The 24,139-nt window shown below is 45.4% G+C and overlaps 1 protein-coding gene across 1 annotated transcript in view; it reads right to left on the bottom strand.

The window, feature by feature from the left end:
* LOC124019843 (collagen alpha-1(VII) chain-like) overlaps nt 1–22,112 on the bottom strand; it is a gene marked incomplete at its 3' end in the record, with an annotated part of 36,369 nt that extends 14,257 nt beyond the window's left edge. The window contains exons 1-2 of the mRNA XM_046335277.1: nt 22,006–22,112; nt 9,443–9,671 (exon numbers count right to left, since the gene is read on the bottom strand). Of these exons, the coding sequence (XP_046191233.1) occupies nt 9,443–9,518 (76 nt within the window). The remainder of the gene's footprint in view (nt 1–9,442; nt 9,672–22,005) is intronic.
* Between the last annotated feature and the right edge of the window lie 2,027 nt (nt 22,113–24,139).

Below are 24,139 nucleotides of genomic sequence, written 5' to 3'. Positions count from 1 at the left end.
TTTGCTGCAGGGATGTCTGTATATCAGTCTGTATTCAGCATGAGAAGATGTGCGTCTCTGCATCCTTTCCATTGCATCTTTTAGTTGAGTGGGATTTCTCTCAGCCTCGGGGGACAATAAAGGCCAGATTAACTGAGCGTTGGCACCTGTTCATTTCACAAGAGAAGACAAAACAAAGAAGAAAAAGAGTGTCTTTATTAAAACTGAATTCCAAAGCCTCCTTCATTTAATGTAGCTTAATTTCACCTATTGTTCCTCTCATGTTTCGTTCTCTGTGAAACCAGAAACTCAACTGATCGGTTTCTGTCCACGCTCCAGGGTGAACATTTATTTGATTTAACCTTTATTTTACACATTCTCATTTACAGCAACGACCTGCGGAATAGTTAGAGGGGAGAGGAGGGGGGATGAATGAGCCAATTGGACGCTAACAACCATTAGTGGCGAAAATGCCAAACTGACCCACAATCAGCATCTTGGGCCAACTTCACCCCCCTCCTCTCCAAACAGTGTTTCCCCATTCTACCACAAGGTGGCAGTATACCTCCATCAAATAGGGAAGGGGACACCTAGTCAGTTGCACAACGTTCTGCATTTAACCCAAACCCTCTGAATTGAAGAGGTTCAGGGAGCTTCCTTAATCGTAGTCATCGGTGCCTGAAGAGCAGCTGTTACTGGGGGTTAACTGCCTTGCTCAGGAGCAGAACAGCAGATTTTTACACCTTGCGGATTTGAACCAGAAATCTTTTGGTTAGTGGCCCAAGGCTTTTGACTGCTAGGCTACCTGTCTCGGCAGGTAATACATTGGCTCACAGGTGAGGCGTTGCGACCATCAGTATTCTGAGCAGTCCAGCAGTAACATTTTAATACAGCGAAGAGGAAGGCTTGGAATAACAACATAAACAGCCTAAAGTGGGGCCAGACCCCGCGTCCGCTCAAACACACACCGGGCGGTAGAATGGGTGTTGGGTCTCTTTGCATAACCACACACACTGGAACAGATGCACACCGGTTGCATGGTAATGGATGTAAATGTGTGTGTTTGTGGCAGACACAACCACTATATGAACCGTATTACTTGCCATATTAGCCACACACACTCACACACACACACACACACACACACACACACACACACACACACACACACACACACACACACACACACACACACACACACACACACACACACACACACACACACACACACACACACACACACACACACACACACACACACACACACACACATATATACAAACAGTCTACACACACATTGTCCCTGTCAGTGCCCCAGTATTACCGTGACAGAATAGATTACAACAGGGAATAGACGATCCAGTGATTGTGCTCTATGTGATAACTCAGCCTCTCTCCTTTCCCCTGGTCCTCCTTTCCTCTCCTCTTTTATCCCTTCCTTGGCTGCCATCCCGGGATTCAGCGGGGTGACATATGTCCCGGCTCACCGCGGACCAGCATTCTGCTCCTGCTCACAAAACTACATCCTCCATTCTACAGTCAGGAGACTACGTATCACAGGGAACCGTTTTGGAGACGACACCAACAAACTGCCTCTGGCCACATCACCATGTAATGGAGTCTGTGACGCATGTTAAAACCTTTACAGGTCACGGGAAACGACAGTGTGAGTCATGACTGAGCACGGTTCCTAAGTCAAGCTTCACAAAGGCAGCAAACCACGCCAGGGCACAGGAAAGTTCTTCCATTAGTTTAGTATAATATGTCATGTCAGTGTGAACTGTTTACCCTCCAAATGGAGGAAGAGAACTATGGAACACAGCAGCAGAGAAACAGCAGAGAAACAGCAGAGAAACAGTAGAGAAACAGTAGAGAAACAGCAGAGAAACAGCAGAGAAACAGTAGAGAAACAGCAGAGAAACAGTAGAGAAACAGTAGAGAAACAGTAGAGAAACAGTAGAGAAACAGTAGAGAAACAGTAGAGAAACAGCAGAGAAACAGCAGAGAAACAGCAGAGAAACAGTAGAGAAACAGCAGAGAAACAGTAGAGAAACAGTAGAGAAACAGTAGAGAAACAGCAGAGAAACAGTAGAGAAACAGCAGAGAAACAGTAGAGAAACAGCAGAGAAACAGCAGAGAAACAGCAGAGAAACAGCAGAGAAACAGTAGAGAAACAGCAGAGAAACAGCAGAGAAACAGTAGAGAAACAGAGAAAAGCAGAGAAACAGAAACAGAGAGAAACAGCAGAGAAACAGCAGAGAAACAGCAGAGAAACAGCAGAGAAACAGCAGAGAAACAGCAGAGAAACAGTAGAGAAACAGCAGAGAAACAGTAGAGAAACAGTAGAGAAACAGTAGAGAAACAGCAGAGAAACAGTAGAGAAACAGCAGAGAAACAGCAGAGAAACAGCAGAGAAACAGCAGAGAAACAGTAGAGAAACAGTAGAGAAACAGCAGAGAAACAGCAGAGAAACAGCAGAGAAACAGTAGAGAAACAGCAGAGAAACAGCAGAGAAACAGAAACAGAGAAACAGCAGAGAAACAGTAGAGAAACAGTAGAGAAACAGCAGAGAAACAGCAGAGAAACAGCAGAGAAACAGCAGAGAAACAGTAGAGAAACAGCAGAGAAACAGCAGAGAATACACAGACAGACAGATTGACGGACGGACAGATTGACGGACGGACGGACAGATTGACGGACGGACGGACAGATTGACGGACGGACAGATTGACGGACGGACGGACAGATTGACGGACGGACAGATTGACGGACGGACAGATTGACGGACGGACAGATTGACGGACGGACAGATTGACGGACAGACAGATTGACGGACAGACAGATTGACGGACAGACAGATGGATGGACTGGAGGATTGGAGGATGGACAGACAGACAGGCAGACTGACTGACTGAAGGATGAATGGATGGACAGACAGACTGACTTAAGGACGGACTGACGAACGGACAGGCAGACAGGCAGATGGATAGACAAACAGATGGGAAAGAATGTAAATTGTCCAGACAGAGAGACTGACAGACAGACAGACAGAGAGGAAACACATAAATTGTCCAGACAAATAGACAGATAGACAGACTGAGGAGAAAAGATAAATAGTCCAGACTGTATACTGTGTCTGGCAGGTGAGAACCACATGTCTAGAATTGCGAGACAACACATGGTGAAGGGTCATTATAGTTCAGTACCTGTCCACTGTTGTCCACCTAGTTGCTACATATCATCATCTAACAATACAGCACAGTCAATAGTCTGTTCATTATTCACTACATTCTAATATTGGGACATAATAACTTGGATCCATGTGTGAATCTTTGACAAAAGAGAACAAGCCCCAAGAATGGCAACAGTTGCTACTCCAATGGTACCTTTCCAGACAGGCTTTAGTCTTGAGTTGGTTCCTCTAGTTTCAACACAGCTGCCAACCAGGCTGGTATATTTGACAAAATTCCATCTGCAACATCTAAGTTCTACTTTGGGAAAAAGGTAACGTAAAAAAACAAGATTTAAATGCATTTAATCTCACAGAACATGAGAGTCAGTGACGTTGGTGTTTAAATCAAGCCCAGTCTAAAGCCTTCTGTCAGTTAAACATCGTAAGCACAGAATTATAGTACTGCTGCAGATTCAAGGGGAAGCCTGACCGGGACTCAACCTCAGCACCTTAGCCATTACACTGAAAGGTCAGATCCTCTCAGCGAGGTTGTTAGGTGTTGCACAAACATTGTTTCATTCCAATAGTTGGAAAGTTAAAAATAAAATAAAAATGCATTACTGGCTGCCAATCAGATTCCACCCCGAGTGTTCATCTTTAGCCAGTTGATTGGCTAATTCAACCTTCCATGGCATCCAAGAACATCGGAAGCTGTGTACAGTAAACCTCTAGCAGACATGCATTTGATTTAGCTTGGAATTTGCACTTTTGGGACTATGCCATTGGTTCTGATGTACCGGGCAAACCAAATGAAGCCCAGCTAAAGTATTTGAACAGATTTGACATATGTATTTGACACAGGTATGATGTACAGTACCAAACCTAAGGCCAAGATTTGACAGTGGACTGTAGTCTGACAGATAGTGGTGAACAGGAGGCTCCCAGATGTTCAGAATGCCCTGTCTAAAGATGGAAGAGTGACTGAGTCTGCATCACTGTCTACCTGCCTAGTCCATCCAGGTGTCTAGACATACTGGACATACAGACATTATTTAGTCTAGTACTTGTGTCTGAAACAGATAGACGGAGCATGAGAAGAAGAACAGGATGGAGAGAGAGAAGAAGAACAGGTTGGAGAGAAGAACAGAACAGGATGGAGAGAGGAGAAGAAGACAGGATGGAGAGAGGAGAAGAAGGACAGGATGGAGAGAGGAGAAGAAGGACAGGATGGAGAGAAGAGAAGAAGGACAGGATGGAGAGAGGAGAAGAAGAACAGGATGGAGAGAGGAGAAGAAGGACAGGATGGAGAGAGGAGAAGAAGACAGGATGGAGAGAGGAGAAGAAGGACAGGATGGAGAGAGGAGAAGAAGGACAGGATGGAGAGAAGAGAAGAAGGACAGGATGGAGAGAGGAGAAGAAGAACAGGATGGAGAGAGGAGAAGAAGGACAGGATGGAGAGAGGAGAAGAAGACAGGATGGAGAGAGGAGAAGAAGAACAGGATGGAGAGAGGAGAAGAAGACAGGATGGAGAGAGGAGAAGAAGGACAGGATGGAGAGAGGAGAAGAAGGACAGGATGGAGAGAGGAGAAGAAGACAGGATGGAGAGAGGAGAAGAAGAACAGGATGGAGAGAGGAGAAGAAGGACAGGATGGAGAGAGGAGAAGAAGACAGGATGGAGAGAGGAGAAGAAGAACAGGATGGAGAGAGGAGAAGAAGAACAGGATGGAGAGAGGAGAAGAAGGACAGGATGGAGAGAGGAGAGAAAACAGGATGGAGAGAGAGGAGAAGAAGTACAGGTTGGAGAGAGGAGAAGAAGAACAGGATGGAGAGAGGAAGCAGAGAAGGACAGAAGACAGGATGGAGAGAGGAGAAGAAGAACAGGATGGAGAGAGGAGAAGAAGACAGGATGGAGAGAGGAGAAGAAGGACAGGATGGAGAGAGGAGAAGAAGGACAGGATGGAGAGAGGAGAAGAAGACAGGATGGAGAGAGGAGAAGAAGAACAGGATGAGAGAGGAGAAGAAGGACAGGATGGAGAGAGGAGAAGAAGACAGGATGGAGAGAGGAGAAGAAGAACAGGATGGAGAGAGGAGAAGAAGACAGGATGGAGAGAGGAGAAGAAGACAGGATGGAGAGAAGAGAAGAAGAACAGGATGGAGAGAGGAGAAGAAGACAGGATGGAGAGAGGAGAAGAAGACAGGATGGAGAGAGGAGAAGAAGAACAGGATGGAGAGAGGAGAAGAAGGACAGGATGGAGAGAGGAGAAGAAGACAGGATGGAGAGAGGAGAAGAACAGGATGGAGAGAGGAGAAGAAGACAGGATGGAGAGAGGAGAAGAAGAACAGGATGGAGAGAGGAGAAGAAGGACAGGATGGAGAACAGAGAGGAGGAGAAGAACAGGATGGAGAGAGGAGAAGAAGGACAGGATGGAGAGAGGAGAAGAAGACAGGATGGAGAGAGGAGAAGAAGACAGGATGGAGAGAGGAGAAGAAGACAGGATGGAGAGAGGAGAAGAAGACAGGATGGAGAGAGGAGAAGAAGGACAGGATGGAGAGAGGAGAAGAAGAACAGGATGGAGAGAGGAGAAGAAGACAGGATGGAGAGAGGAGAAGAAGACAGGATGGAGAGAGGAGAAGAAGGACAGGATGGAGAGAGGAGAAGAAGAACAGGATGGAGAGAGGAGAAGAAGACAGGATGGAGAGAGGAGAAGAAGACAGGATGGAGAGAGGAGAAGAAGGACCTGATGGAGAGAGGAGAAGAAGACAGGATGGAGAGAGGAGAAGAAGGACAGGATGGAGAGAGGAGAAGAAGAACAGGATGGAGAGAGGAGAAGAAGACAGAATGGAGAGAGGAGAAGAAGAACAGGATGGAGAGAGGAGAAGAAGACAGGATGGAGAGAGGAGAAGAAGGACAGGATGGAGAGAGGAGAAGAAGACAGGATGGAGAGAGGAGAAGAAGACAGGATGGAGAGAGGAGAAGAAGAACAGGATGGAGAGAGGAGAAGAAGAACAGGATAGAGAGAGGAGAAGAAGGACAGGATGGAGAGAGGAGAAGAAGGACAGGATGGAGAGAGGAGAAGGACAGGATGGAGAGAGGAGAAGAAGGACAGGATGGAGAGAGGAGAAGAAGGACAGGATGGAGAGAGGAGAAGAAGGACAGGATGGAGAGAGGAGAAGAAGGACTGGATGGAGAGAGGAGAAGAAGACAGGATGGAGAGAGGAGAAGAAGAACAGGATGGAGAGAGGAGAAGAAGACAGGATGGAGAGAGGAGAAGAAGACAGGATGGAGAGAGGAGAAGAAGACAGGATGGAGAGAGGAGAAGAAGGACAGGATGGAGAGAGGAGAAGAAGAACAGGATGGAGAGAGGAGAAGAAGACAGGATGGAGAGAGGAGAAGAAGGACAGGATGGAGAGAGGAGAAGAAGACAGGATGGAGAGAGGAGAAGAAAGACAGGATGGAGAGAGGAGAAGAAGACAGGATGGAGAGAGGAGAAGAAGGACAGGATGGAGAGAGGAGAAGAAGACAGGATGGAGAGAGGAGAAGAGACAGGATGGAGAGAGGAGAAGGACAGGATGGAGAGAGGAGAAGAAGACAGGATGGAGAGAGGAGAAGAAGACAGGATGGAGAGGAGAAGAAGACAGGATGGAGAGAAGAAGAAGACAGGATGGAGAGAGGAGAAGAAGGACAGGATGGAGAGAGGAGAAGAAGAACAGGATGGAGAGAGGAGAAGAAGACAGGATGGAGAGAGGAGAAGAAGACAGGATGGAGAGAGGAGAAGAAGGACAGGATGGAGAGAGGAGAAGAAGAACAGGATGGAGAGAGGAGAAGAAGACAGGATGGAGAGAGGAGAAGAAGACAGGATGGAGAGAGGAGAAGAAGGACAGGATGGAGAGAGGAGAAGAAGACAGGATGGAGAGAGGAGAAGAAGGACAGGATGGAGAGAGGAGAAGAAGAACAGGATGGAGAGAGGAGAAGAAGACAGAATGGAGAGAGGAGAAGAAGAACAGGATGGAGAGAGGAGAAGAAGGACAGGATGGAGAGAGGAGAAGAAGACAGAATGGAGAGAGGAGAAGAAGAACAGGATGGAGAGAGGAGAAGAAGACAGGATGGAGAGAGGAGAAGAAGAACAGGATGGAGAGAGGAGAAGAAGAACAGGATAGAGAGAGGAGAAGAAGGACAGGATGGAGAGAAGAGAAGAAGGACAGGATGGAGAGAGGAGAAGGACAGGATGGAGAGAGGAGAAGAAGGACAGGATGGAGAGAGGAGAAGAAGGACAGGATGGAGAGAGGAGAAGAAGGACAGGATGGAGAGAGGAGAAGAAGGACTGGATGGAGAGAGGAGAAGAAGACAGGATGGAGAGAGGAGAAGAAGAACAGGATGGAGAGAGGAGAAGAAGACAGGATGGAGAGAGGAGAAGAAGACAGGATGGAGAGAGGAGAAGAAGACAGGATGGAGAGAGGAGAAGAAGGACAGTATGGAGAGAGGAGAAGAAGAACAGGATGGAGAGAGGAGAAGAAGACAGGATGGAGAGAGGAGAAGAAGGACAGGATGGAGAGAGGAGAAGAAGACAGGATGGAGAGAGGAGAAGAAAGACAGGATGGAGAGAGGAGAAGAAGACAGGATGGAGAGAGGAGAAGAAGGACAGGATGGAGAGAGGAGAAGAAGACAGGATGGAGAGAGGAGAAGAAGGACAGGATGGAGAGAGGAGAAGAAGACAGGATGGAGAGAGGAGAAGAAGGACAGGATGGAGAGAGGAGAAGAAGGACAGGATGGAGAGAGGAGAAGAAGACAGGATGGAGAGAGGAGAAGAAGACAGGATGGAGAGAAGAGAAGAAGAACAGGATGGAGAGAGGAGAAGAAGGACAGGATGGAGAGAGGAGAAGAAGGACAGGATGGAGAGAGGAGAAAAAGACAGGATGGAGAGAGGAGAAGAAGACAGGATGGAGAGAGGAGAGGAAGAACAGGATGGAGAGAGGAGAAGAAGACAGGATGGAGAGAGGAGAAGAAGACAGGATGGAGAGAGGAGAAGAAGACAGGATGGAGAGAGGAGAAGAAGGACAGGATGGAGAGAGGAGAAGAAGAACAGGATGGAGAGAGGAGAAGGTCAGGATGGAGAGAGGAGAAGAAAGGAAAGGGTAAGTGGGTGGAGGGGAGACACATAGAACGAGATGGAGGGTGGGATGGAAAGAAATAATGAGAGGAAGGTTTGGTGAGATACAGGGAGATAAGTTGAACAAGTAGAGAAATGGTGAGATAGATAAGGAGGAACAGAGACGGAGAGAGAGAGGAGGGGGAGAGAGACGGAGAGAGAGAGGAGGGGCAGAGAGACGGAGAGAGAGAGGAGGGGCAGAGAGACGGAGAGAGAGAGGAGGGGCAGAGAGACGGAGAGAGAGAGGAGGGGGAGAGAGACGGAGAGAGAGAGGAGGGGAGAGAGATGGAGAGAGAGAGGAGGGGGAGAGAGACGGAGAGAGAGAGGAGGGGGAGAGAGACGGAGAGAGAGAGGAGGGGGAGAGAGACGGAGAGAGAGGAGGGGAGAGAGATGGAGAGAGAGAGGAGGGGGAGAGAGACGGAGAGAGAGAGGAGGAACAGAGACGGAGAGAGAGAGGAGGGGAGAGAGACGGAGAGAGAGAAGAGGGGGAGAGAGACGGAGAGAGAGAGGAGGGGGAGAGAGACGGAGAGAGAGAGGAGGTGGAGAGAGACGGAGAGAGAGAGGAGGGGGAGCGAGACGGAGAGAGAGTAGGGGGAGAGAGACGGAGAGAGAGAGGAGGGGCAGAGAGACTGAGAGAGAGAGGAGGGGGAGAGAGACGGAGAGAGAGAGGAGGGGCAGAGAGACGGAGAGAGAGAGGAGGGGGAGAGAGACGGAGAGAGAGAGGAGGGGGGAGAGAGACGGAGAGAGAGAGGAGGGGGAGAGAGACGGAGAGAGATAGGAGGGGAGAGAGACGGAGAGAGATAGGAGGGGAGAGACGAGAGAGATAGGAGGGGGAGAGAGACGGAGAGAGAGAGGAGGGGCAGAGAGACGGACAGAGAGAGGAGGGGCAGAGAGACGGAGAGAGAGAGGAGGGGGAGAGATACGGAGAGAGAGAGGAGGGGGAGAGAGACGGAGAGAGAGAGGAGGGGGAGCGAGACGGAGAGAGAGAGGAGGGGAGAGAGACGGAGAGAGAGAAACAGAGAGAGATAGTGAGAGATGTTGAGAAAGCTGAGGAAAGGGAATGGTCAGGAGAGAAATGGTGAGAGGGAGGAGAGAGAGAGGCAGAGAGAGGAATGGAGAGGGAGAAAGAGGTCAAATCCAATACCTTCTGCCTGTTCAGTGACTGCCTGGTGGGAGAGAGACAGGGACAGCAGAAAAATCCACAAACAGGAATGGCCCATGTTCTGTCCTCCTCCTCCTCTTTTATCCCTCCTCCTCCTCCTCTTTTATCCCTCCTTCTCCTCCTCTTCTCTCCTGTTCCTGGTCGTCTCCTCAGATCTCCTCCGACAGATCCACGTCCTCGTTAAGATTCAGCTCAGACTCTTCTATCTTTCCTGAAAGCAGCAAAGTGAAACACTTAAACAAGGCCCATACATGAGTGTTTTCCACACAACACTATCACATGTTGAATCAGACTGATCCCAGGTCAGCATGTCAGGCCAGAAAGAGGACATCCTCACGGTCTGAGGGCCTTGGCCTTAGAAGTCTCAGGTAGGTCTCTATCTTCATGAGAGTATGATTCACGATAATATCTGCTACACTTACATATACCTATAGCCATATATACCTATATGTAAGACTAATGAAGACTAATTTGTTTCCCATGCAGGAATCAACACCCTCCTCTAAGCAGCTGAGAACCATCACGACAGTCAAATATTCACTAAATCATATCAAAGCCATGACATTTCAGATGGTGAATCACGCACATCCTGTTCAGTAGCTAACAGTCAGTGTGCTGTTTCACACAGTTGAACATGGCCTCCACAATGTGGACCCCTAACGAATGTTCACTTTGTAAGAAACCTGGGCGATCAAGGCTTCACGGCAGGACTCCTATTTGTGCACATGGCCATGAATATACTCCTGTCTACAACAAGTCAGTACCAAGGTTGTTACTATGGAGACTGTCGACAGCTCCCTTGAAACAAGCTAAGCAATTAGGCACAATGAACATTCACCATCTCACAGTGAACAACACTGATATACTAAATCAACACCCTGCTCTAAGCAACTGAAAACCATCACGATAGTAAAATATTCACAGCATTCATGAAATCATATCACGGGCCATGACATTTCAGATGGTGAATCATGCCTATCCCTTTCAGTAGATAACAGTCGGTTAACTACCATATGGGTCTTTTTCCTGACAATGTGACCTGATCAAATTATGAGATAAAGTTATAGCCTATAACTAAGGCCCAGATTTTTCCCAAGTCTACTTCCTGTTCCTGGTCATTATGTTCCATATAGTCTAAACTGCATAACCATCCCCTCAGAATCAAGGTCGTCTGGAATGGGAGCCATAGCATCTACCTCGGCTTTGAGGCATACCTGGCCTGCCACGGTCCCCCAGACCAGAACACCTATCCTGGGGAAGAGATTAGTCGAGCCCCCTGCCCTGAAGCCTTCTCCCACTCATAGCCCTGGAACTCACATACCAGGTCTGATTAATCCCTGAGCTAGGCTAAGACACCATAGCTAATTGTTTCCTCTGTGTCTGTGTGTGTGTCTGTGTGTGTGTGTGTGTCTGTGTGTGTGTGTGTGTCTGTGTCTGTGTCTGTGTCTGTGTCTGTGTGTGTGTGTGTGTGTGTGTGTGTGTGTGTGTGTGTGTGTGTGTGTGTGTGTGTGTGTGTGTGTGTGTGTGTGTGTGTGTGTGTGTGTGTGTGTTGAGTTTGAGTTTGATCGACACCAAAGATAATCTGTAATAACAGACATCTGTGTCCAGCTCTCATCTCCACCTGAAGGTACGCATCTGTATCGATCTGTGTGTGTGTGTTTGTGTTTGTATGTGTGTGTGTGTGTATATATGTGTGTCTATCTGTGTGTGTGTGTCTGTATATATGTGTGTCTATCTGTGTGTGTGTGTCTGTATATATGTGTGTCTATCTATGTGTGTGTGTGTGTATATATGTGTGTCTATCTGTGTGTGTGTGTGTGTATATATGTGTGTCTATCTGTGTGTCAGCATTTCTTTGTGCAGCCCCTAATCTACAATGTAATAGACAGCAAGTTCTCTGTGACCAGACCATGAAATATGGTGTCCTTTTCATTAACATGTCACGGCCTGCACTATAGCAATACATTTCAAAGAGGAGAAGTGTGTCTGGTGAAACCTTCAGCGTTCCTCCCAGTAATCAGGTCTGGGAAGGGATACGTATTAACTGTCTATGAAGGTAAATTGGGTCTGCAATCCAAGGTTAATGATCGTTTCCACCAATCTCTCCCTTCAGGACACACACACACACACACACACACACACACACACACACACACACACACACACACACACACACACACACACACACACACACACACACACACACACACACACACACACACACACACACACACACACACACACACACACACTTCAGAAGAGAAAGTGCATGCATTCCAGGTCATGGAGTCCCCGGAAGGAGAGCGTAGCCTCAAGGCTACTCTACATTTCAGGCCAATTGGAATTTTCTATCTGCTTTGCTGACGTGACATTAAAAGGTGCTTCTGCAAAGACAGCGCTTCAGATACATTTAAAAGCCACCATTTCTGATCCTTAAGAGTCTGTTGACGCACCCCCTGTATCACTCTAAGTAACATAATGAGAAAGGCTTAAGCTGGAGATATCAGGGGTTTCCGCGTATGTCGGCCTTCCTCATCTGAGGTGGACGAGTTACAAAGGGGTTCGAAAATATCAAATAGCTGAATGATCCATGGTATGACCATCTTAAAACAATGCCATATGTTAGTTTAGTAGACCTCCCCAACCGCGTAGACTTTTAGAGGTTAGAAAAGGTCAATAGATTAGCTATGGTGAGGTTGTGATTTTTAGATGGCATTTATAGTATCTCTGTATTTTTGCCTTTCCCTACAGTAGGTGTGTGTGTGTCAAGTCTGTCTTAGCTCAGCTAGTAAATACAGATACCAGATAGAGCTACACCTCCCCCTTAACCCCTCACCCCATCTCTGAATCTCTCCATCACTCTATCAAAACATCCATCCCTCCATCAAAACATCCATCCCTCCATCAAAACATCTATCCCTCCATCAAAACATCCATCCCTCCATCAAAAATCCATCCCTCCATCAAAACATCCATCCCTCCATCGAAACATCCATCCTGCTAGATCACCTCTCTAGACCCTAGATCAACTTCAGGTAGAAATGAAATCCGAACATTTTCCCCCATAGTTGTATTGCCTGGCCAGATAACGTCAGGGTGTTTGACTGTTTGAGAGGCATGTTGAGTTTCCAGCCAGTCAGATGGGAGAGCTGCCAGAGGTTACACAGCATACCCAGAAGATACACAACACCTCTCCATTCACATACCAATCCAAGCCAGTCCTGTCTCTGCTTGTATCCTGCTACATACTTTACATGTTAAAGTGTAGAAACTTACAGTTGTAGAAACCTGACATCAGTTTACAGATGTAGGATCTTCATTTGGGCAGTTTGCTACAACAGGAATATAATCCTGCAGCAACAGGACATTATTATTAATTATTATGTGGATTATAAGTAATGGACATTATCGTTGGGGTTGATACATTTCTTGTTAGGGAAAATTAAGTCTGAAATTTAAAAGTGAAAATTACAAACTTTAGAAGCCTTTTTTATACTCAAATACACTACAAGTTAGAAAATTTTCAGCAACAAAAGAGTGATCAAATTAAGATCTGACATCTGTATATCATAGTCACAAGCCACAGACAGTAAGGCAAACTGGTTTGCAACAAGAGCCTACTTTTACAGTAAGGGCTGGCTTTCCGGACCCTTCTTCCTAGACTTATAAAGCTCAATGGTGAGTCTCCACTGAAAGTGCTTTTTCCCTCTCCAGGAGTGGGCTTCATCTGGGTCTGCCTTCTGAGTCACCTGCTGACCAAAGTGCATCTCTCTGTGTAAAGTAGGTTCATGTACTCACCCTGGGTTGGTGTTGGAACTTACTACATCTTTCCCCAAGTCAGACTGTGAAGACATCTGTTGCTCATTACAGACATAGTACGATGGTTAGAGTGTCAAATATGTTCCCTGAGGTCACAGGGGAGAAAATCAAAGATGGCGGCTACTTCACAAGGGGTCAAACATGTGTTAGTCAAAAGGACCCTCTGCTTCTTTCAACTTCACCAATAGAACCCTCTGCTTCTTTCAACTTCACCAATAGAACCCTCTGCTTCTTTCAACTTCACCAATAGAACCCTCTGCTTCTTTCAACTTCACCAATAGGACCCTCTGCTTCTTTCAACTTCACCAATAGAACCCTCTGCTTCTTTCAACTTCACCAATAGAACCCTCTGCTTCTTTCAACTTCACCAATAGAACCCTCTGCTTCTTTCAACTTCACCAATAGAACCCTCTGCTTCTTTCAACTTCACCAATAGAACCCTCTGCTTCTTTCAACTTCACCAATAGAACCCTCTGCTTCTTTCAACTTCACCAATAGAACCCTCTGCTTCTTTCAACTTCACCAATAGAACCCTCTGCTTCTTTCAACTTCACCAATAGAACCCTCTGCTTCTTTCAACTTCACCAATAGAACCCTCTGCTTCTTTCAACTTCACCAATAGAACCCTCTGCTTCTTTCTTTAGAACTTCACCAATAGAACCCTCTGCTTCTTTCAACTTCACCAATAGAACCCTCTGCTTCTTTCAACTTCACCAATAGAACCCTCTGCTTCTTTCAACTTCACCAATAGAACCCTCTGCTTCTTTCAACTTCACCAATAGAACCCTCTGCTTCTTTCAACTTCACCAATAGAACCCTCTGCTTCTTTCAACTTCACCAATAGAACCCTCTGCTTCTTTCAACTTCACCAATAGAACCCTCTGCTTCTTTCAACTTCACCAATAGAACCCTCTGCTTCTTTCAACTTCACCAATAGAACCCTCTGCTTCTTTCAACTTCACCAATAGAACCCTCTGCTTCTTTCAACTTCACCAATAGAACCCTCTGCTTCTTTCAACTTCAACTCTCTTCTTTCAACTTCACCAAGAACCCTCTGCTTCTTTCAACTTCACCAATAGAACCCTCTGCTTCTTTCAACTTCACCAATAGAACCCTCTGCTTCTTTCAACTTCACCAATAGAACCCTCTGCTTCTTTCAACTTCACCAATAGAACCCTCTGCTTCTTTCAACTTCACCAATAGAACCCTCTGCTTCTTTCAACTTCACCAATAGAACCCTCTGCTTCTTTCAACTTCACCAATAGAACCCTCTGCTTCTTTCAACTTCACCAATAGAACCCTCTGCTTCTTTCAACTTCACCAATAGAACCCTCTGCTTCTTTCAACTTCACCAATAGAACCCTCTGCTTCTTTCAACTTCACCAATAGAACCCTCTGCTTCTTTCAACTTCACCAATAGAACCCTCTGCTTCTTTCAACTTCACCAATAGAACCCTCTGCTTCTTTCAACTTCACCAATAGAACCCTCTGCTTCTTTCAACTTCACCAATAGAACCCTCTGCTTCTTTCAACTTCACCAATAGAACCCTCTGCTTCTTTCAACTTCACCAATAGAACCCTCTGCTTCTTTCAACTTCACCAATAGAACCCTCTGCTTCTTTCAACTTCACCAATAGAACCCTCTGCTTCTTTCAACTTCACCAATAGAACCCTCTGCTTCTTTCAACTTCACCAATAGAACCCTCTGCTTCTTTCAACTTCACCAATAGAACCCTCTGCTTCTTTCAACTTCACCAATAGAACCCTCTGCTTCTTTCAACTTCACCAATAGAACCCTCTGCTTCTTTCAACTTCACCAATAGAACCCTCTGCTTCTTTCAACTTCACCAATAGAACCCTCTGCTTCTTTCAACTTCACCAATAGAACCCTCTGCTTCTTTCAACTTCACCAATAGAACCCTCTGCTTCTTTCAACTTCACCAATAGAACCCTCTGCTTCTTTCAACTTCACCAATAGAACCCTCTGCTTCTTTCAACTTCACCAATAGAACCCTCTGCTTCTTTCAACTTCACCAATAGAACCCTCTGCTTCTTTCAACTTCACCAATAGAACCCTCTGCTTCTTTCAACTTCACCAATAGAACCCTCTGCTTCTTTCAACTTCACCAATAGAACCCTCTGCTTCTTTCAACTTCACCAATAGAACCCTCTGCTTCTTTCAACTTCACCAATAGAACCCTCTGCTTCTTTCAACTTCACCAATAGAACCCTCTTCACCAATGCTTCTTTCAACTTCACCAATAGAACCCTCTGCTTCTTTCAACTTCACCAATAGAACCCTCTGCTTCTTTCAACTTCACCAATAGAACCCTCTGCTTCTTTCAACTTCACCAATAGAACCCTCTGCTTCTTTCAACTTCACCAATAGAACCCTCTGCTTCTTTCAACTTCACCAATAGAACCCTCTGCTTCTTTCAACTTCACCAATAGAACCCTCTGCTTCTTTCAACTTCACCAATAGAACCCTCTGCTTCTTTCAACTTCACCAATAGAACCCTCTGCTTCTTTCAACTTCACCAATAGAACCCTCTGCTTCTTTCAACTTCACCAATAGAACCCTCTGCTTCTTTCAACTTCACCAATAGAACCCTCTGCTTCTTTCAACTTCACCAATAGAACCCTCTGCTTCTTTCAACTTCACCAATAGAACCCTCTGCTTCTTTTCAACTTCACCAATAGAACCCTCTGCTTCTTTCAACTTCAATAGAACCCTCTGCTTCAACTTCACCAATAGAACCCTCTGCTTCTTTCAACTTCACCAATAGAACCCTCTGCTTCTTTCAACTTCACCAATAGAACCCTCTGCTTCTTTCAACTTCACCAATAGAACCCTCTGCTTCTTTCAACTTCACCAATAGAACCCTCTGCTTCTTTCAACTTCACCAATAGAACCCTCTGCTTCTTTCAACTTCACCAATAGAACCCTCTGCTTCTTTCAACTTCACCAATAGAACCCTCTGCTTCTTTCAACTTCACCAATAGAACCCTCTGCTTCTTTCAACTTCACCAATAGAACCCTCTGCTTCTTTCAACTTCACCAATAGAACCCTCTCTTTCAACTTCACCAATAGAACCCTCTGCTTCTTTCAACTTCACCAATAGAACCCTCTGCTTCTTTCAACTTCACCAATAGAACCCTCTGCTTCTTTCAACTTCACCAATAGAACCCTCTGCTTCTTTCAACTTCACCAATAGAACCCTCTGCTTCTTTCAACTTCACCAATAGAACCCTCTGCTTCTTTCAACTTCACCAATAGAACCCTCTGCTTCTTTCAACTTCACCAATAGAACCCTCTGCTTCTTTCAACTTCACCAATAGAACCCTCTGCTTCTTTCTTTCAACTTCACCAATAGAACCCTCTGCTTCTTTCAACTTCACCAATAGAACCCTCTGCTTCTTTCAACTTCACCAATAGAACCCTCTGCTTCTTTCAACTTCACCAATAGAACCCTCTGCTTCTTTCAACTTCACCAATAGAACCCTCTGCTTCTTTCAACTTCACCAATAGAACCCTCTGCTTCTTTCAACTTCACCAATAGAACCCTCTGCTTCTTTCAACTTCACCAATAGAACCCTCTGCTTCTTTCAACTTCACCAATAGAACTGCTTCTTTCAACTTCACCAATAGAACCCTCTGCTTCTTTCAACTTCACCAATAGAACCTCTGCTTCTTTCAACTTCACCAATAGAACCCTCTGCTTCTTTCAACTTCACCAATAGAACCCTCTGCTTCTTTCAACTTCACCAATAGAACCCTCTGCTTCTTTCAACTTCACCAATAGACCCTCTGCTTCTTTCAACTTCACCAATAGGACCCTCTGCTTCTTTCAACTTCACCAATAGAACCCTCTGCTTCTTTCAACTTCACCAATAGAACCCTCTGCTTCTTTCAACTTCACCAATAGAACCTCTGCTTCTTTCAACTTCACCAATAGAACCCTTCTTTCTGCTTCTTTCAACTTCACCAATAGAACCCTCTGCTTCTTTCAACTTCACCAATAGAACCCTCTGCTTCTTTCAACTTCACCAATAGAACCCTCTGCTTCTTTCAACTTCACCAATAGAACCCTTTCTGCTTCTTTCAACTTCACCAATAGAACCCTCTGCTTCTTTCAACTTCACCAATAGAACCCTCTGCTTCTTTCAACTTCACCAATAGAACCCTCTGCTTCTTTCAACTTCACCAATAGAACCTCTGCTTCTTTCAACTTCACCAATAGAACCCTCTGCTTCTTTCAACTTCACCAATAGAACCCTCTGCTTCTTTCAACTTCACCAATAGAACCCTCTGCTTCTTTCAACTTCACCAATAGAACCCTCTGCTTCTTTCAACTTCACAATAGAACCCTCTGCTTCTTTCAACTTCACCAATAGAACCCTCTGCTTCTTTCAACTTCACCAATAGAACCCTCTGCTTCTTTCAACTTCACCAATAGAACCCTCTGCTTCTTTCAACTTCACCAATAGAACCCTCTGCTTCTTTCAACTTCACCAATAGAACCCTCTGCTTCTTTCAACTTCACCAATAGAACCCTCTGCTTCTTTCAACTTCACCAATAGAACCCTCTGCTTCTTTCAACTTCACCAATAGAACCCTCTGCTTCTTTCAACTTCACCAATAGAACCCTCTGCTTCTTTCAACTTCACCAATAGAACCCTCTGCTTCTTTCAACTTCACCAATAGAACCCTCTGCTTCTTTCAACTTCACCAATAGAACCCTCTGCTTCTTTCAACTTCACCAATAGAACCCTCCTTCTTTCTGCTTCTTTCAACTTCACCAATAGAACCCTCTGCTTCTTTCAACTTCACCAATAGAACCTCTAGCTTCTTTCAACTTCACCAATAGAACTTCCTCTGCTTCTTTCAACTTCACCAATAGAACTGCTTCTTTCTGAACTTCTTCTTTCAACTTCACCAATAGAACCCTCTGCTTCTTTCAACTTCACCAATAGAACCCTCTGCTTCTTTCAACTTCACCAATAGAACCCTCTGCTTCTTTCAACTTCACCAATAGAACCCTCTGCTTCTTTCAACTTCACCAATAGAACCCTCTGCTTCTTTCAACTTCACCAATAGAACCCTCTGCTTCTTTCAACTTCACCAATAGAACCCTCTGCTTCTTTCAACTTCACCAATAGAACCCTCTGCTTCTTTCAACTTCACCAATAGAACCCTCTGCTTCTTTCAACTTCACCAATAGAACCCTCTGCTTCTTTCAACTTCACCAATAGAACCCTCTGCTTCTTTCAACTTCACCAATAGAACCCTCTGCTTCTTTCAACTTCACCAATAGAACCCTCTGCTTCTTTCAACTTCACCAATAGAACCTCTGCTTCTTTCAACTTCACCAATAGAACCCTCTGCTTCTTTCAACTTCACCAATAGAACCCTCTGCTTCTTTCAACTTCACCAATAGAACCCTCTGCTTCTTTCAACTTCACCAATAGAACCCTCTGCTTCTTTCAACTTCACCAATAGAACCCTCTGCTTCTTTCAACTTCACCAATAGAACCCTCTGCTTCTTTCAACTTCACCAATAGAACCCTCTGCTTCTTTTTCAAGAACCCTCTGCTTCTTTCACACCAATAGAACCCTCTGCTTCTTTCAACTTCACCAATAGAACCCTCTGCTTCTTTCAACTTCACCAATAGAACCCTCTGCTTCTTTCAACTTCACCAATAGAACCCTCTGCTTCTTTCAACTTCACCAATAGAACCCTCTGCTTCTTTCAACTTCACCAATAGAACCCTCTGCTTCTTTCAACTTCACCAATAGAACCCTCTGCTTCTTTCAACTTCACCAATAGAACCCTCTGCTTCTTTCAACTTCACCAATAGAACCCTCTGCTTCTTTCAACTTCACCAATAGAACCCTCTGCTTCTTTCAACTTCACCAATAGAACCCTCTGCTTCTTTCAACTTCACCAATAGAACCCTCTGCTTCTTTCAACTTCACCAATAGAACCCTCTGCTTCTTTCAACTTCACCAATAGAACCCTCTGCTTCTTTCAACTTCACCAATAGAACTCTCTGCTTCTTTCAACTTCACCAATAGAACCCTCTGCTTCTTTCAACTTCACCAATAGAACCCTCTGCTTCTTTCAACTTCACCAATAGAACCCTCTGCTTCTTTCAACTTCACCAATAGAACCCTCTGCTTCTTTCAACTTCACCAATAGAACCCTCTGCTTCTTTCAACTTCACCAATAGAACCCTCTGCTTCTTCTTTCAATAGAACTTCACCAATAGAACCCTCTGCTTCTTTCAACTTCACCAATAGAACCCTCTGCTTCTCTTCAACTTCACCAATAGAACCCTCTGCTTCTTTCAACTTCACCAATAGAACCCTCTGCTTCTTTCAACTTCACCAATAGAACCCTCTGCTTCTTTCAACTTCACCAATAGAACCCTCTGCTTCTTTCAACTTCACCAATAGAACCCTCTGCTTCTTTCAACTTCACCAATAGAACCCTCTGCTTCTTTCAACTTCACCAATAGAACCCTCTGCTTCTTTCAACTTCACCAATAGAACCCTCTGCTTCTTTCAACTTCACCAATAGAACCCTCTGCTTCTTTCAACTTCACCAATAGAACTTCCCTCTGCTTCTTTCAACTTCACCAATAGAACCCTCTGCTTCTTTCAACTTCACCAATAGAACCCTCTGCTTCTTTCAACTTCACCAATAGAACCCTCTGCTTCTTTCAACTTCACCAATAGAACCCTCTGCTTCTTTCAACTTCACCAATAGAACCCTTCTGCTTCTTTCAACTTCACCAATAGAACCCTCTGCTTCTTTCAACTTCACCAATAGAACCCTCTGCTTCTTTCAACTTCACCAATTATCCAGATATAATACTTGAGCTAAGATTGATTAAGCTGCCCAGTACAATGGAACCAAATACATAGTCCCGAAAGTGCAAACTCCAAGCTAATTCAAGCGCACTTCAAATACTTGCAGGCATTTGAAAGTACTTGACATATTATGTACTGTACTGACCCAGGTTTGCAATGATGAAAGTGCACACTTCTATGGGCTCTTAATCAGCAATGGACCAGGCCTCACTCTGAAGATGCAGAGGGGCATTTCTGCAAAGGCTACACTCACAAACAGGTCAGCAGCAGTCAGCAACCTCTGACAACGTCCCTGCAACGCTCTCACAATGCAATCACTTGTGTCCAGCCTGGCAGCCTCACCTTAGCACTGGAGAGGGTATTGTGTCTGTCTGGCCCCAGTTAGTGTATTACAGCTCAGAGTGGATTAAAGGTAGAGGACATAAACATGGTCTCTCTCTCTCTCCAACTTCATTTCTCTTTCGCTACCACTCCCCTGCTATCTCCCTATATAATACTCCATCTCTCTCCATTTGGTACCACATGCCCTACAAGTCCAACCGCATGTCAGCTATTTCTACATAATGGCATTTTCCACATCTCAGAGGATTATCCCTGCAGGTGTGAAATTGGGAGCATTTAAAAGGCACACACACACACATAGGGTGTAAACACAAGCTTGTGTGTGTGTGTGTGTGTGTGTGTGTGTGTGTGTGTGTGTGTGTGTGTGTGTGTGTGTGTGTGTGTGTGTGTGTGTGTGTGTGTGTGTGTGTGTGTGTGTGTGTGTGTGTGTGTGTGTGTGTGTGTGTGTGTGTGTGTGCCTGCCTCAAGCTGTAGTATCTATGTGATTCCCAGAAATTGGGATATGTAGTATTATCAAGATAAACATGTACACAAAATACACGTGCACGCATGCACACACACACGCACAAACACACACACGTGCATGCACAAACGCAGACATACAGTCCTTAATATTAAAAAGTAATGAATCATTATGATTCCATTTTATCACCACTTCCTAATGCTAGTTATTCTATACAGACATGTCTATACATGGGGAGTTCCCTATAGTTCACTCCAGCCTCATCACATTATGCTCCAGCTCTCAGATACAACAGGGACCTTCATGTGCTCCTGCTATCTAGAACCTTTAAGGGTTCTTCGGCTGTCCCCACAGGAGAACCTTTTGAATAACCCTTGTGGGTTACAGGAAGAACCCTTTTGAGTTCCATCTAGAACCCAGTCTATAGAGGGTTCTACATGGAGCCAAAAAGGGTTCCATATGGAACCAAAACGTGTTCTACTATGTGGACAGTCAAAGAACCCTTTTAGAAGCCTGTTGTCTAAGAGTGTTCCTGTGCAGGCCTCCCCTCTACACAGTGTGGATGTGGCAGTAGCAGTCCGCAACAGGTTCTTTGCTTTAATGCTACAATGCACTTTCCTCTTCCCTCAGACATTATGTTTCAAAACATGAGTAATGCTGGGAATGCAATGAATTCCTGAACACAAAGTGAGGGAAAGGCTCCTTAATAAACACATTACATAGATATAAATGCTTCCATTTTCTGCCAAAGCCTTTTCAGCTGCATTAGCTCTGCTAGTTTCTCTCTCTTTGAAAACTATATTGAGTGGAACGGCGCGTTCAGAAAATAACAGTTTCCAAATTTGTTCCACAATTACCAGACTGTAGCTGGGTGTTAACTTTAGAACTGGCAGAGACAGTGGGTGTCTCCCAGATTACACCCTATTCCCTATATAGTGCGCTACTTTTCTAATCAAATGTAGGTAACTATATAAAGAGTAGGGTGCCATTTGAGACATAGCCAGTAAGAGACCCACTCACAGAGCCCCTAAAAGCTTCTTGCTTACCTCTCCAGGGATAGGACACATCCTCTTGTTCTGGCAACTGCTGCTTGCTGCTCTCTACGGGTTGCCAGGTTGTGAGAGAAAAAAATCCCTGAGAAAAAGTTTAGAAGTGCCCACAGGGCAGAAGTAAGAATTCGAGATTGTATTGTATTCCGTAAAATAAGTAGTTGCAACACTCACATACAGTAGATTGTGTACTGTGTGTGAGAGAAGAAGTGTGAGTGAGTAGGTAGAGGGAATGAATGAGAACAGTTAGAGAGGGGGGGTGGAGCTGCTGTAACCTGTTGGCTCACTCTTTGACATAGAGTGAGAGAGAGAGAGAGAGAGAGAGAGAGAGAGAGAGAGAGAGAGAGAGAGAGAGAGAGAGAGAGAGAGAAGAGGGAGAGAGAGAGAGAGAGAGAGAGAGAGAGAGAGAGAGAGAGAGAGAGAGAGAGGGTGTTATTTATGTGTTTCTTGACCCTGACAGGAATGTATCACTACCTTTTACCTCCATTGACTCTTTCTCCGTCTCTATTCTCCTTCTTTCTCTGTCTCTCTGCTTCTTCCTCTGTCTCTCTGCTCCCTTCTTCCTCTGTCTTTCTGCTCCCTTCTTTCTCTGTCTATTCTCCCTTCTTCTCTGTCTCTCTCCCTTCTTCCTCTGTCTCTCTGGTCTCTCTGCTCCCTTCTTTCTCTGTCTCTCTTGCTCCCTTCTTCCTCTGTCTCTCTATCTCCCTTCTGTTCTCTGTCTCTCTGTCTCTCTTGCTACCTTCTTTCTCTCTCTCTCTCCCTTCTTTCTCTGTCTGTCTCTCTCTCCCCTTCTTTCTCTGTCTCTCTCTCTGTCTTCTTTCTCTGTCTCTCTTCTCCCTTCTTCTCTCTGCTCCTCCCCTTTTCTTTCTCTGTCTCTCTTCTCCTCTGTCTCTCTCTCCTTCTTTTCTCTGTCTCTCTTCTCCTTTCTTTCTCTGTCTCTCTTTCTTCTCTCTGTCTCTCTTCTCCCTTCTTTCTCTGTCTCTCTGCTCTCTTTCTCTGTCTCTCTGCTCTTCTTTCTCTGTCTCTCTTCTCCCTCTTTCTCTGTCTCTCTGCTCCCTTCTTCTCTCTCTCTCTGTCTCTCTTGCTACCTTCTTTCTCTCTCCCTTCTTTCTCTGTCTTCTCTGTCTCCTCCTTCTTTCTTCTCTCTCTGCTCCCTTCTTTCTCTGTCTCTCTGCTCCCTTCTTTCTCTGTCTCTCTTCTCCCTTCTTCTCTGTCTTCTGCTCCCTTCTTTCTCTGTCTCTCTGCTCCCTTCTTTCTCTGTCTCTGTCTTCTCTGTCTCTCTTCTCCTTCTTTCTCTGTCTTTCTTTTCCCTTCTTCTTTGTCTCTCTGCTCCCTTCTTTCTCTGTCTCTCTGCTCCCTTCTTCATCTGTCTCTCTTCTCTTCTTTCTGCTCCCTTCTTTCTCTGTCTTCTGCTCCCTTCTTTCTCTGTCTCTCTCTCCTTTTTCATCTGTCTCTCTCTCTCCCTTCTTCTGTCTCTCTCCTTTCTTTTCTGTCTCTCTGCTCCCTTCTTTCTCTGTCTCTCTCCCTTCTTTCTCTGTCTCTCTTGCTCCCTTCTTTTTCTCTGTCTGTCTCTCTGCTACCTTCTTTCTCTGTCTCTCTGCTCCTTCTTTCTTTCTCTGTCTCTCTGCTCCCTTCTTTCTCTGTCTCTCTGCTCCCTTCTTCCTCTGTCTCTCTGTCTCTCTTCCTCTTCTCTCTGATGTCTCTCTTCTCCCTTCTCTCTTCTCTTTCTCTCTCTCTGCTCCCTTCTTTCTCTGTCTCTCTGCTCCCTTCTTTCTCTGTCTCTCTGCTCCCTTCTTTCTAAGTCTCTGCTCCCTTCTCTCCCTTTTCTCTGTCTCTCTTGCTCCCTTCTTTCTCTGTCTCTCTGCTCCCTTCTTTCTCTGTCTCTCTGCTCCCTTTCTTGTCTCTGTCTCTCCCTTCTTCTCTGTCTTCTTTCTCTGTCTCTCTTCTCCCTTCTCTTTCTCTGTCTCTCTCTCTCTCCTTCTTTCTCTGTTCTCTCTTGTCTCTCTCTGTCCCTTCTTTCTCTGTCTCTCTGCTCTTTCTCTGTCTCTCTGCTCTCTGTGTCTCTCTTATCCCTCTCTCTGCTCCCTTCTTTCTCTGTCTCTCTGCTCTTCTCTTCTTTCTCTGTCTCTCT

Source organism: Oncorhynchus gorbuscha, unplaced genomic scaffold (genome assembly GCF_021184085.1).
Source record: "Oncorhynchus gorbuscha isolate QuinsamMale2020 ecotype Even-year unplaced genomic scaffold, OgorEven_v1.0 Un_scaffold_695, whole genome shotgun sequence".
Lineage (NCBI taxonomy): Eukaryota > Metazoa > Chordata > Actinopteri > Salmoniformes > Salmonidae > Oncorhynchus > Oncorhynchus gorbuscha.
This window is presented reverse-complemented; position numbering and strand designations above follow the sequence as displayed.